Raw genomic sequence first — 13,997 nt, forward strand, 5'->3', positions numbered from 1 at the left:
TACTTTTACTAGCTTCTTTCCAAGTCACTCCTTGATCAAAGATGACTTCAATACCAATCTTTGATTGATGTTCTTGAACTGCAGTTTTAAAGAGCCACTTCTGTATCACAGTCGGTGCTGAGTAGTACTTGTTCTTGTACTTGCTCATTCCTCAGGCCAGTGCACATTGAGACACTATTCTGCAAAAACTAGCATGTAAAAATGGGTTTGTCTTGTACTCTCTGTTGATGTTTGCACACTTACTCCGTACCACAGAGTATACAACACACTGAGAGCAACTGTGTGTTTGAATATTCCCATTTTACAGTTGTTTGGCTTGATATCCACAGAAGTGTTATAGACTTTGGAAGTGGATGGCATTCAGATTTGATTCAGTGTCGCGCTCTGCATCGTGTGTTGGTGTAATGACCATCACTGTAAAGAGAGAGTGTGTCTGTGCATCACCTCTGAGTAGTTCCTGTTTGTTTTTATGGCCTTTTGAAATCAATACACCATGCACCACTTTCCACTTTGCTGCTCAGAGTACATGATGGTGATGATGATGATGATACATATATTCAAGAGGTGGTGATTGGACAAACAATTTTATACTCTCCCATACTATTACCTGATTTTATTGTCTAATTTTCATGTCTCTTAAACTCTTGTCGGTTTCTGCGTTTGCGCCCGTCCTTCTTTTTGTTATCAACCCTCTTTTCTCTACATCACTTCACCTCCCCTCCTCCTTTTATCTGCTCTCTCTACATCAACTCTGTCTCTCTTTCCCTTTGAATCCCACACCCTCCACTCCTCCCTCTCTCTCTGTTTCTCTCTCTCCCTGTTTTGATAGTGACGCAGTTATCAGGCTGTCAATTCTAATCTTGTCTTGCCAGTGCAGTGCTGTCCATTCAGAATTACAGCTACCCCCTCCTCCCTATCTGTCTCCCCACATCCGCCGCCACCACTCAGACAACAGAAATGCTGATGGGATGGGCAAGCTAAGGCTGACACTATAGTTTAGTCTTTTGCTAGAAACCTGTGTACCAAATACTTTTAGAATGTGCTGCTCTGTACAGGACAGGGTGCTCGTACAACACCTCTGTGCTTTTTTTTGGCTGTCACTTTGTGGTCTTTATAATATAGCTGAAGTGAATTTGTTTTTCAGCCTCAGTATCAATCAGGCATTGTCTCCTCTGTTGGAGAAGAGCAAAAAAATCAAATTGCGTAAATAATACTGTCTAAAAAAATTGCCAAGCACCAAATATTATGCTTAGATTCCCAATATTGTTTTATTTTAATTGGTACAATTAAAATGCTCCTGATTATAGATGTAAATTGTATTTAGGCAAAACGATTGCATGGACTGTGTATGTTTGGACAGAATTAAACATTTGAGAAATGTGGATTATATTATTGTTTTGCACATGTTTTTTATCTGAAAAGATACTTCATATCATCATAATTTCCCGATGAGAAGTATAGGCTTGATAATGCATTCTTATCGGCACGATATCACCCAAAATATGCTACAGTTAAATTAGAGCAAGATAGATAAAGAAGAAGAGATTGACCTGAAGCAGAACTCGGCACATGTTCACTGCAGTTTATGTTACTGAACTGAAATACTGAATTCTAATTAGAAAACTGCTGCTCCTGAGTGCCTTGGAAGATGAAGGGATATATCTGAATGTCTGACACAAATGTCTGATATAATGAAAATACAGACAAACTTGCAGGAGAGACTCCTTCTGATTAATCAGGACACCTTAAAGGTAGGGGTAGGTAAGTTTGAGAAACCGGCTCGAGATACACTTTTTGTTATATTCCATGGAATGCTCTTAACATCCCGATAGCAATGAATATCTTAAGTGCTTTGACAAAAAATCCATAAAGAAATGTCATCTGTGGAAGCCGTAGTACTGTAAAAAGCACGACCAATCATTTTAGCCGGCCCGGCTAAAATAGCTGGATGGCCTACCTGCCTGTCAGCCTTCCATCTGTGCACAAACTTATCTCGTGCCCTCATTGGTCATGTGCGCGTTCGTGTGTGTTGGAGGAGGGGCTCTGTAAGGAAGTGGCAGATTTTCTCCGGTTGTGTATTTTCAAATTCTAGCGATCTCGAGCCGGTTTCTCAAACTTACCTACCCTACCTTTAATGGAGGGATAGGTGAGGAGAAAATACTTATAACCAATATAGCTTAAACATGTAAACCAGGCTGGGTTTTGCAGGATATTCATACATTTTCCAATAATATTGATCTCTGCCCAAAAGTATAAAAATGACTCCATGTCAAATCTGGGTTACTCAAGCAAAACAAGATTGATACAGAAGATAAATGTCCAATAGTCTCAAATATGCATGTTAAATGTCAAGATCCAGTGTCAGCACATCCGAATCAAAGGGTTACTTTACAGACTGATTTTGCTTCAGCAGTCACACTGGGAGAAATCCATCGTGGAAGAAGACCAGATACCAATCTCTCCTGTGACAGTATCAGAAAATAGACCAGAATGCAGTGCAGCCACAAGATGTTGCGTTATGAATAAGGGATGTGACTCTTCTCAACTGACAACAACAGCTGTCATAATCATTATTGTTCTCTGTACCATCCTACAGAACACAATGAGAATAAGCTTGATGCTGTATAGTGGATATGTGGTGCGTATTTGTTTATCAATCATCAGTCATTTGTAAAGCCAACAACTAAAACCACTGTGGTAAATAATATGAATAATAGATTATTTTTAATTGGCCTTTTTTGCATTGAGGCTGCCACCCGCTCTTGGATTCTTTTGTTCTTCTTCTGGGAATTGAAGGAAACAAATGACAGCCCTTTAGGTTGATGAGATAGGTTAATAAAACAATTAGTTCAGATTAAAAATCCTAAATTGTTAATGTCCCAACACGGTATCTAAAGATGGATTTCTCCTGTAACACTGTTACACTGCAGTGAATGGAGATTAGGTTGATTTGACTCCTTTAAGATGTGCTGTATCTGTATTCTTTTCAGCCTTTCAGTTGCTGGCCTCCTATCATTTCACAATATGAACCTCGCACAATAAGGGAGGAAAATAATTAAAGAAATGAAATAATATGCCCGTTGTTCATGTAGCTGCGAGCTGTTTTATGCCATTGCTCTTCCCTCTGTCTGAATACATGTGAATTTTCCTGCAGATTATTTGGCCTTCTTTTTTTCTATTTTGTCATTCCATGAGCTCTACCTTCAGTGTATTCTATTTTCACTTCAAAGGCTTGAGTGGAACAGATGTCGTTTCAAATGCCTGTCTTCTGCCTCATTGCCTAAAAGTGAGGGATGATTATTTTTTTATGAAACCAGGCGTACTAACAAAAAAATGAATATTACCTGTAAGCTGTGAAATAGACAAGCAATACTTTCGCATCACCCAGAATGAGAACATCTATTCTCTCCCGCGCAGCACAAAAGCCATTTTGAAGTTTTTCTTCAGTTACCAAATGTGCTCCTGGACCTTGAATTTTGATTAGTTAATTTCATGCTGTGTAGAATACATTGTGTTGTTTGGCTGCAATTGCTTTGCTGAAACAATGTGATTTTCAAAGGCAGTCATTTCCTGCTTTCCAATTGACAGTTAAAGGGAAAAGCATGGCTGTTGCTTAATCCCATGATAAGTATGCATTAGATTGATGTGAACGTCTTTAAATGTCCTCAAGTTTCTGTTTGATACTCGCACAGGGACACATCTTTTTCATGGTTTGTTCTCCCCCCTGCTGAGTTTTAACACTGAAACACAGGATCAGTAGAATATGAAAGGGAACGTTCAAAGCTGTTTAAAATATCTAAAATGCAACCTGATGAAATAGGACCTTAGGCTGGGAGAAGGGCTTCTTTTGCCCAAAATAGGCGTTCACTCTCATTTCACTCAAAGCAACATTTGAGTTACTCTCCATAACCCCTCACCCGTAAATAGTGCACATAAACATTCTTAATTTGACATAATACCAATGTATATCATTATATATTCAGTATGTCATTATACCTTCTATTATATGGATGGAAATTGGATTGTTATTTCCTGCCTTTATAGCAACCCAGAAATCAGGTTAACGGATGTTCCACGGATACTAATGACAACATCAAGCCGTCACTTCTTCCTCACCATCCTCCCTCAGCTTCACCTTTTCTCTCTCTTTCTCCTTATCTTCCTCTCTGTCGCTCCCCACTCCCTTCCTCTCTCTCCTTCTCCCGTGCTTGATGTGTTCTCTCCTCAGCAAAGGAGGCAATTTCCATATAGAATCACAACCAGGATCAGGTGACCTGGATTTGACTCCCCGTCAAAGCCCTGCACGGAAAATGAAATTGTATTCATGTGTATTGGATCGAGTACATCACACAGATGTGAGCAGCTGCCTCCTGAAAGTGTAGCAAAATCGCAGTGTGGTATTGTTGACAAACCAACCGGGTACATTCTAAAAATATATAGATTTAATCCTTTTCTTTATGGTTTCCTCCGAAAATTGACTTTAATGCTTTGTTATCTACATGAAAGAGAAAAGACAATGATTGAAAGAGAATCTGAAAATATCCGTGAATCCAGCGTCTGATAAAGTGATACCAATGTGAGATTTTAATTAGCCTTGGACTCTTTCTCCCTACCCCGTGTTTGGACCGTTTCTCTTCAACTACACCTCCCTTTCCCCCTCCAACACCCCAGAGGCTAACCTGTCTCACTGACGTTCTGTTAGTCTTCATTCAGCCATGTCCGTTAATTGATCTGTTTTCTCTTCTCCGAACAAGCTGCTTTTCACAGAACTCTGCTGCTTTCACCCTCTCTTCAACGTTAATTGAATGTCCTATTCTGCTATTTCAATGAAGCTGAGCGACATGTGCAAAGTGTTTAATGCTGAAGGTTTTTTAGACGTATATTTAACCTTGCAAAAATCATATCCAATCAATGAATCATGCCCTTAAATACCCTGCATACTGAAAGTCTAATCATGCTTCATTCTGTAGCAGCTGCACCTAAAGAGTACATTTCTGTTTTATGAGCACCAATGTCTTTGTTACTTTGTCTCTCGTCTTACCCTTCCTCTCTTTCCTTCTTTCTAACCATAGATAAACAGTGAGAAGCGGGCCTCAGCAGAAATGATGAAGCCCAAACCCAAACCTCAAAAGAAGAAGAAGAAGAAGGACCCCAACGAGCCACAGAAACCTGTGTCTGCTTACGCGCTCTTCTTCAGAGACACCCAGGCGGCCATCAAGGGCTCAAACCCCAACGCCACTTTCGGGGATGTCTCCAAGATTGTGGCTTCCATGTGGGATAGCCTGGGAGAGGAACAGAAGCAGGTACAAAACATGCAGGTTTTTTTGTATCTGAAACAATAAAGTGGATCAAAATTGATGACAGCCATACGCTATCATTAACTATTATTGACAAGCCCAAAAGGACGTTTTCAAGCCAAAGATTCAACTTTCACCTCCACATGTGACACTTCTTTTTACAAATACACTCAAATGTACACCGTCTCATTCTGGTCTAACCAGTAGATGGCATGTGTGCTACAGCAGCCTTTCCTTGGCTTATGTGCTGTGTAATTAGCAGAACATTGCTGTGAGATACAGCTCACCTTAATGAGCTAGTTCTTCTCTTTCTAAAGATAATCCATCCGTTTATCCCCACTCCCCTGACTCTCATAAAAATGATTTTCTTGCTAAATGTAATTCAAGCACAGAGAGGAGGGGAAGGTTGTGTATTCTGTGGAACGGCAGACGTAAAACAATCTGAGACATTTTACAAGCAACAAATAGTCAATATGGGAGAAATATAGAACACACTTTGGGGAGATTTCAGGAGACTACTGTAGGACGGATATTTTAGGCAGTGGGTAGATTTACTCACATCAACATGCTAGTGCACACCTGCAAAAGCAAACAATCACATATGAACACAAGAAGGAAAACACAAACTCTCATCAGTGTTCTTGTTTCCAAATGCAAAGAGTTTCCTCTGAGTTTTTCTGAGCAGCTTAGTTTGCGTTAAAAACTAAAAAGGATTTTCCAAAATGATATGGAAATAGTGAAAATCCTTTGTGCCATACCAAATTCCCTCAAAGCTCCAGGCCCAGGTATGGTCCACACTTTCTGTTTCCCTTCTGCCTCAATAGCTGATGCCTCCAGACCATGCATCTTCATTGGCCCTCTGACAAGCAGGGATGTGTGAAGTTCTCATTTCCACTCTCTTTATTTATATCTCTCGCCTGCTATTTTGATCCTGCCTAGAATACAGAATTAGTGATCCCCCCCCTCACCATTGTCATGTCCTTGGATTTAGCTGAAGGGCATCTTGGCTATCCAGGAAGAGTAGTCTATTGTTTTTGTAGCTATTTAATGTCAACTCCAGCTCAGCAGTTAAAATGAATGAAATGCTAATGATGACGAGTTACAGGAGGTCATGGTGTTTTAAGGTCCAAGAGAAACAACAGTTTCTAGCTTCTCTGGCTATCAGCAATTCTCTTGGGATGAGGAAGGTTTATTTTTAACAAAGGATACTGTGTAAAGACAGTATTCCACTTTATTCCGTATATTTAAAGCACCATATTTTCACAATTGCATCTTATGGAGCTTAGCTTCTCTGGCAGACACACCAAGCACACAAAATAGGCGAGAAACTAAATGTGTTCGTAGCACCAAGTGTAGAAGACTGTCAAGTAACAAAAGCTGGCATTATCAATTTTTTTGGTATAAGATACTTTCTTTCATACATTTGAGTTTTACCAGTTTTGCCCTCTGTAATTAAGCAAAAGGTATTAAGGTAAAGCTTCCTTTGCCAAAGTAAGGCTTAGCAGAAATAAACAAATTTGTCCAAGTGTAAAGTATTGATCAAATAATCAATTTTGGTATCAGCACTAGGGCTTTTTTGTAATTTCCAGCCCTACAGGAATGCAAACTTTGGTTTACTACTGACAAAACCCACTTTTCTCTCGCTTTTGCTTTGCATAATAGACATAATTTTGCATCTAGCCCTTATAGCTAATAGCCCCATTTTCAAACACTTGACATCCTACACCGACAATACCTGGAAAAGATACCTGCATGCAAAACTGCACATCCATATAAGCCCACATTCTTATGCAAACACACTCTAACACAGCATCAGCAGTTAGTGGTATGACAAAAGAGGTTCCTATACCACACTAACAATATGGAAGGCACTTTCGAACAAAACTCATATACAGGCAGGAATAGCATCCTAATGTGCCAAATGACAACAGCCATTCTGGAGTATCACTAATGTCAGTATGCTGATAGGAGCGTTATTGTCGTGCTAAAGAGAAAAAGGGAGGAGGGAGGGGAGGAGAGGGAGAAAGTTCCAGTTCATTTCTCTAGGTGGATTGGAATGGAAATGATGTGTTGCTACGATAGATGGAGACACATTGAGATGAGGGAGTTTTAGTGCTGTGATGAGGAAATAGAGGTGTTCTGTGCCATTGGTTCTGATGGAAAGGGAAACATTAAGGGTGTGTGTGTGTGTGTGTGATGTGTTTAAGAAAGTGTTAGATAAAAAGTATGTGTGTGTGCTTTGAGAGACATGTGTGTCTGCACATTTATGAGCATGTCAACCTCTCCTCTCACCCGAAGCCCATCGTTTTGATTTTTTTCTCTCTCTCTCTTCACAGGCGTACAAGAGGAAAACCGAGGCGGCTAAGAAAGAGTACCTGAAAGCCTTGGCCGCGTACCGAGCCAGTCTGGTTTCCAAGGTAACGCTTATGACACACAGACCCTGGCTAAAACTGATGATGGATTGGATGGAAAATCCCTGTTAATGGGCTGGGCGGGGCCTCCATGGGATGAGGTGGAGGTGGTGGGGAGGGGAGGGGAGGTGGTGGGGAGGGGGGGGGGGGAACTTGATGCAAAAGAGCAGGCCGTATTTGGAACAATACCTGATTTCCATAGGGTGCAGATGTTGGGGGTTGGGGATTGTAGTCGGTATGGTGATGTCGTTGGGGGAGGGGTCAGAACAAGCATATGGCCAACACATCTAGGAAAGATTGAGGATAGAAAATACATTTCACCCTCACAGGCTATTCATAATATCAGGTTGTTTATATGTATCATTAGAAAATTCAAACCCTGAATGGATCTTACACTAACAGACACCTGTGTCATGTGTTAGATCATCGATTTCCTCCATCTCATCATCTACAACAGGAAGTACATCCGAATGAATGCAAGCAATCATAGGCTTTTCTGCCGTTTCCTCTGCTGACACCGTCCTGCTAATTTAGATCTATGACATCCCTTTTTCTTCAAGTGAATGATGGCGTCTTGTATGCACCAGCATAGTAGCCCTGGGAATATAGAAAGGCAAGGAGGAGGGCTTCGGATTGCATTGTTTAGTGCCGTCTTGTATTAACAACACACAATGTAGTGAGGGGAAGATTCCTTTTGTCATTCCATTTGTTCTGCAGGCAAACAGCCTCATTTCTCTGCCTGTGATCCCGTGTGTGTGTGTGTGTGTGTGTGTGTGTGTGTGTGTGTGGGTGTGTGTGTGTGTGTGTGTGTGTGTGTGTGTGTGTGTGTGTGTGTGTGTGTGTGTATGTGTGTCTTTGTGTGTCTGTGTGTGTCCTTTTCCCATCTATCTGTCAAGGTGTCTATTGATCATTACCCCAGCCCTAGCCCTATTCATACAAATGGGCTCCATTACGTTCTAATCAACACTGATGGCTGGAGATGAGCAATCTGACATCTTATCATAGGGGCCTGTAGAGGGTGGGACGGGTGGAGTAGGGGGGTATGTTGTAGGTGCTGCACCTGCTCAAAGTGATACTGTCCAAAAACAAGTTAAAGGTCAAGTTTGGGTGATTTTGGTGAAGTTTGGGGTTTTCTTTTAAAGCACACCTTGGTGTTATTCTCATATATTTCTCAAATATAACGATTTGTCATTATAACGTTTGACTGTTGATCATTTTAAAGGAAAAGTTGAACATTGTGAGAAATGACTTTCTTACAGAGAGTTAGATAGGAACATTTTAACCACTTTCATGTTGGTTTGTTACATATGAAGCTGAAGCCGAAAGACTGTTAGCTTAGCTTAGCAAAAATACAGGAAACGGGGTAACAGCTTGCCGGACTCTGTTGATCTTTTCCTCTAACTGTCAGCGAGAAAGTGAATAAGCCAATTTCCCAGTCCAACAACAAGTAAGGGCAGAAAGTAATTCCTTGGTTATCCATGCTGCTGTTGTAACAAATACACTTTAGTTGTCAACTGATATAACTACAGTAAATTAAGCAGCGAAGCTTCCTTTGAATATGCAGGGCTACATTTGTTTTAATAGCAGCATCCATTACACTTACAAAAAAGTGTAATGGATGCCTCTATTAAAAAACTAAAGCGTAGATGTTTTGTGATCCAAGCTTGATGAATGATAATGAATGTGATTTACATTTTTATTATTGAAAGGGATCTTAATAACATTCCGTTTTTATCATCCACAGACATACAATGATCCTGAACCAAAAAGTGCCCAGCAGACCAGCCAGTCCTCCCACATGCTGCCCCCGAAGCAGCCCCTGTACAGTGTGCCCCCCCAGCCCACCTCACCCTACCTGGGCCCGCCGGGCACCTTCCCCCTGTCAGACCTCCAGAGCTACGTAGGGCCCCCCCGCCACACCCTGGCCCAGACCCTCAGCCAGTCCCAGATGCTGCGCCCCAGCATGAGTGCCTCTCCCCCATCTCCCTTCCAGATCAGCCCACCTCTGCACCCCCACGCCCAGCTCTCCCTGCATCAGAGCTCCCTGCTCAACCAGCCAATCCGCATGCAGCAGTCGCAGCCAATCATCTCACACCAAATGGGGCTGCATTCCCCTCCTCTTGGCCAACAGGTTGGTGTGGCCATTATCAAAATGAAAAAAATTGAAACATGGATGTGATGAAACACATCTGCTAAAGCACTGAATGTACCTGATCACCTGAAATGACATGGACTTTTATTTCTTAATTATTGCTATTTACCTATAATCATTAACATATGTATCCTTTGTTTTCTGTTTTATTTTTGATGTCATACTCTAAAGCCTTATTTTTGTATTTATTGTTTGTATCAGTATCAGAAAGAAATAAGAAAAAACTCAATTTAATATAATTGTACTGAATAACAAGCCTCAGTCATGCATGAAGCAATGAAGAGGAACAAAGGAGTCTGACAAAAATATATATTTTAAATATGTTTTACTTATTTAGTGAGAAACAACCCAAATACTGTATCAACTACCCTTTCTCTCTGAGTCTATAATCTCGATTCCAGCAGGAGGTTGTAACCAAATATAAGATTAAACTCAAAATCAACTGATACAGACCATTGACAACATTTGGCCTTATACAGTCTCATGCCTCAGCAAACTCTAATGGCTGGCCATCTCAAAGCTGGAAGGATTTAACAATTTTTTCCCCACTCTTCTCCGATCCACAGGGATTCTCCCATATTCAGGCTGATTACCAGAACAGTGTCGGGGGCTCACAGTCTCCAGGGGCCCCTAACCCGGTGCATGGCCAGAACCCTGACTGGGACAGCGAGTACTGCAACAGGGACTGTGGACCCAACCACTGCGGGTGAGCTCATCACAGTGTGTGGTACTTATGAATGATGTAAAATGGACATGATGGTGAAGAAGAGATAACATTAAGGTAGCCATGAAAAGATGGTCCAGAATAAATCAAATGCAGGACATTTGATTATTGAGAATATTAAGTAGTTGTCTGACAGTTACTCATTTTCCAAATGAGCTGCTCTAAACCACTTCACACTCAGACAGTATTAATCATAAACGGTGATTTCTCTGCTAAAGAAAAGCATCCTCTCGAAATTCAAATGAGTAATGCAGCGGTAGAACAATGCTATTTCCGAGCTTGGAAAAAAGTGTGACATCCAATTAAGTTTCCCTGTGTTTCGCTCAGCACACGTTGCCTTATTGAATCAAGCTATTCAAGCAGGTACAAGATGAATGCTATTTTCTCTCGCACCTGAAACTGGTGTTGCTATTCCGAGAGGCAGCAGTGCTGGAAGTCAGTATCTCCTGTATTTAGAGCTGATTCATCTGTATGTCAAATGGGATCACGCCTGGGTCAAATCATGTTTGATGCTCTTTGAAGTCGATTGAGTCTTTGCTTAAACCTTTTCCCTCAGTGTCAGATCATAGTAGTTTGTAGTTTTGGAGCGTTCTGAATTATTTCCAGTGTGTCAGTTAAGATAACTGTAGAACAGACTCTGTATTTGACATTTTGAGTACGAAGTTAACTGCAAATTCTGACTTTTGTAGTTTTCTTTATACTAATTGATGTCTCCTGTTTGTCGACAGCTTTTATGTTTTTGAGCGTCTTTCTTAGCCCTGTCTTTCTTGAAATAGATTTCATCCTCTCACTGGGATTTCCTGGTGAAATATAGGATAAACAGAAATACAACTAGTCGATCATTGTTTTCACTTGTATCCAGACATACATTAATACAGTTTCTTCTCCTCCCGCAGTGGTCGGGACAAGCCTCTCTACCTCACTTGAAGTTGAAAGACCTCCAAATGTCAGACTCCAGGGAGCTTTCCACCATAACAACGTCATCGATGTATCTGCTTCTACACCATTTCCTTTTTCTTTCTTTTTTCTTTTTGTGACGGATTTCGAAAATCCCAAAGACTGCTACAGTAACATCACCTATTTGCCAAGCACTTAGATCGGCCAGAAGCCTGGGGCACTTCTCTTGCTTTTTTCTTTATTTGTTGCTTTTTTACTTATCAGTGAACTTTCAGTTTTTTGCAAGGGCAGTAAGCTTTAAGCTCATGCCAACATACTGGAAATGAAGACCAAAAAAAAGTCTTCTCATTCTGTTTTGAATTTTTGAAAGATGCTCTCTTTCTTCTTCACTCCATTACTCTGTGTTTGCCATGGACTGCCCTCAATGGGGAGATGAAATGCTCTAAGCATACTCAAAGCATAGGGGTCTCGGGTAGAAAAGCTAATGCAGGAATATAGAATATAGTCGCCTCAGCAGGGGTGGATGTACTTCAGGACAGACTGAAACACCCCGACTGAGTAAAAGCAAAGTGAAATTATAATGAAGATAGTCACTTACACTTAAGACATTTGTAAATCATCCTCGCCCCTATTAAAGGACTCCCTCTTTTCCTTTCTTTCTCACAGAGTGATTGTAAATATCACCAAAATGGATCCCTCTTATGTGTGTATTTAGCTGCAGTCCCTTGCTTTCTTTTGTTTTAAACATAATTTTTGTTTGGTTATGTGATTTTCTTGCAGGTGGATTCAGTGAGGGAATACACACACTAAAAGTTGTGTTGAAACTGTGTTCACTGGTCTTGTTTCTCTCCAAACGAGAGAGAAATGCAGAGACTGTAAAATTCTCCATTTCCTTCTTAACTGGTGAAGCTCTGATAGAGAGTGTCACTCTCTTCACATGGCCTCAGGACGTTACAGAACTGTAGGGGTCAAAGGTCGATACCTCTCCTTTTAGCTCCTCCTACTCTCGGTCAATAAGGACCGCCCCCACCTGTAACCCTGCCCACCTACCCGTAGTCCTGACACCACTTGTACAGGTGAATACAAAAAAAAGTTGCTTAAATGTGAAATGTTACTAAAGAAAAAAAAAACATAACAGTGGGTTTTAAAGTTTTTGACTAGTTTTATTAGGTGTTTTAGAATTGTGTTGAACTCATCTTTATAATTTTTTGTGAAGAAAAAAAATTCTGAAGATATTTTGTTTTTTCACTGTAGCAGGATTTGCGTTTCGGAGGAACAGTCATGGGAGTAGATATTTTAAGTTTGTGTATAAACCTGCCAAATGTACTTCTTTAATTTGTAAAAAGCCAGTGATGAGAGAACCCATTTTGTTTTGTTGAATATCATATGTTTTACAATATGGTCATTCTATTTAATTTGGTTGCAGGTTTCACATCTATTTATGAATGATATGAAGTAACATTTTTGGCTTATTTTGATCAGGGTGCATTATTATTATTATTATTATTATTATTGATCAAACAACATAATTATTAGAATAATAAATATTTTTTCAGAAATTGTTATTGGTGCAGGACCAGTGTACCAGCATTAGATTCATTTTGTGTCACAAATACTTCTTTTGTTTTCTTTTGTCTGTAATAAAATGTTTAAAGTGGAGAAATGAATGTGAGTGTTTTTTATCATTTGGTTTCTGACTCCGAACACATTCATTAGTTATATGATAAGTAGCACCCAATAGCTGCACTAGCCTGCATATGTCTGACGGTAATAAGGAGAATTATCTTTGATGTTGTACAAAAGTTAATGTGACCGCTGTCACCTGGCTCATGAAAGGAGGAGTTGAGGGCTTCCATACCTTTATTAAACTCTAACCTTTCCACGGTTTACTCTTTTTTTTCTTTTCATAAAACCAGACATGATCAATAAAGTATATCAAGCAAACATTTTTAGCCCGCTGGTTGTAATTTCTGGTAAAGGTGTGAGGATGAAACTCAGCGTTGATGCCGCAGTACACGGCCTTTCAGAGAACTACCTGAGAAGAAAAATAGGACTGCATTTTACTTATGAATTTCACACTTGGATTAAAGGTAGAATAGAAATGGAATCTATCATCCCTCCCCCCCTCTCTTTTGCTCTCCCCCTCCCTCTTCCCTCTCCCATCTCTCTCTCACTCAGCCTCTCTCTCTCTTTCCCTCTCTCTCACTTTCTCCTTGATGATGACGCAGTGCCCCCTAGAGTTTATTAGGAAAACCTACCACATCGTTTTTCATTTCCAAACCGCAAAGAATCACTCTGTTTCAGCTCAATGACTTACTCGTTTTATAATACTGATATGCTTTAATGACAATAAAATACATCAACGGTTCTTCAATCGTCATAACTATACTTATCCAACAGCTGTACAATTCCTGTGCAGGTTTCAGATGGGGATCTAAAGAAGGGGAATTGCAAAAGTACCCTTAAAATGGATTTAAGCAGCAGGATATACTTTTAATGCCAATGCATGGAGAGGA

General features: G+C 40.4%; 1 protein-coding gene across 1 annotated transcript in view; it reads left to right on the forward strand.

The window, feature by feature from the left end:
• LOC117494385 (thymocyte selection-associated high mobility group box protein TOX-like) overlaps positions 1-13,140 on the forward strand; it is a 71,192-nt gene extending 58,052 nt beyond the window's left edge. Inside the window, 5 exon segments of the mRNA XM_034145280.1 lie at positions 5,073-5,303; positions 7,634-7,714; positions 9,453-9,839; positions 10,427-10,566; positions 11,481-13,140. Of these exon segments, the coding sequence (XP_034001171.1) occupies positions 5,073-5,303; positions 7,634-7,714; positions 9,453-9,839; positions 10,427-10,566; positions 11,481-11,511 (870 nt within the window). The 3' untranslated portion in view covers positions 11,512-13,140.
• The last annotated feature ends 857 nt before the right edge of the window (positions 13,141-13,997 follow it).

This window comes from Trematomus bernacchii, unplaced genomic scaffold, assembly GCF_902827165.1.
Source record: "Trematomus bernacchii unplaced genomic scaffold, fTreBer1.1, whole genome shotgun sequence".
Taxonomy (NCBI): domain Eukaryota; kingdom Metazoa; phylum Chordata; class Actinopteri; order Perciformes; family Nototheniidae; genus Trematomus; species Trematomus bernacchii.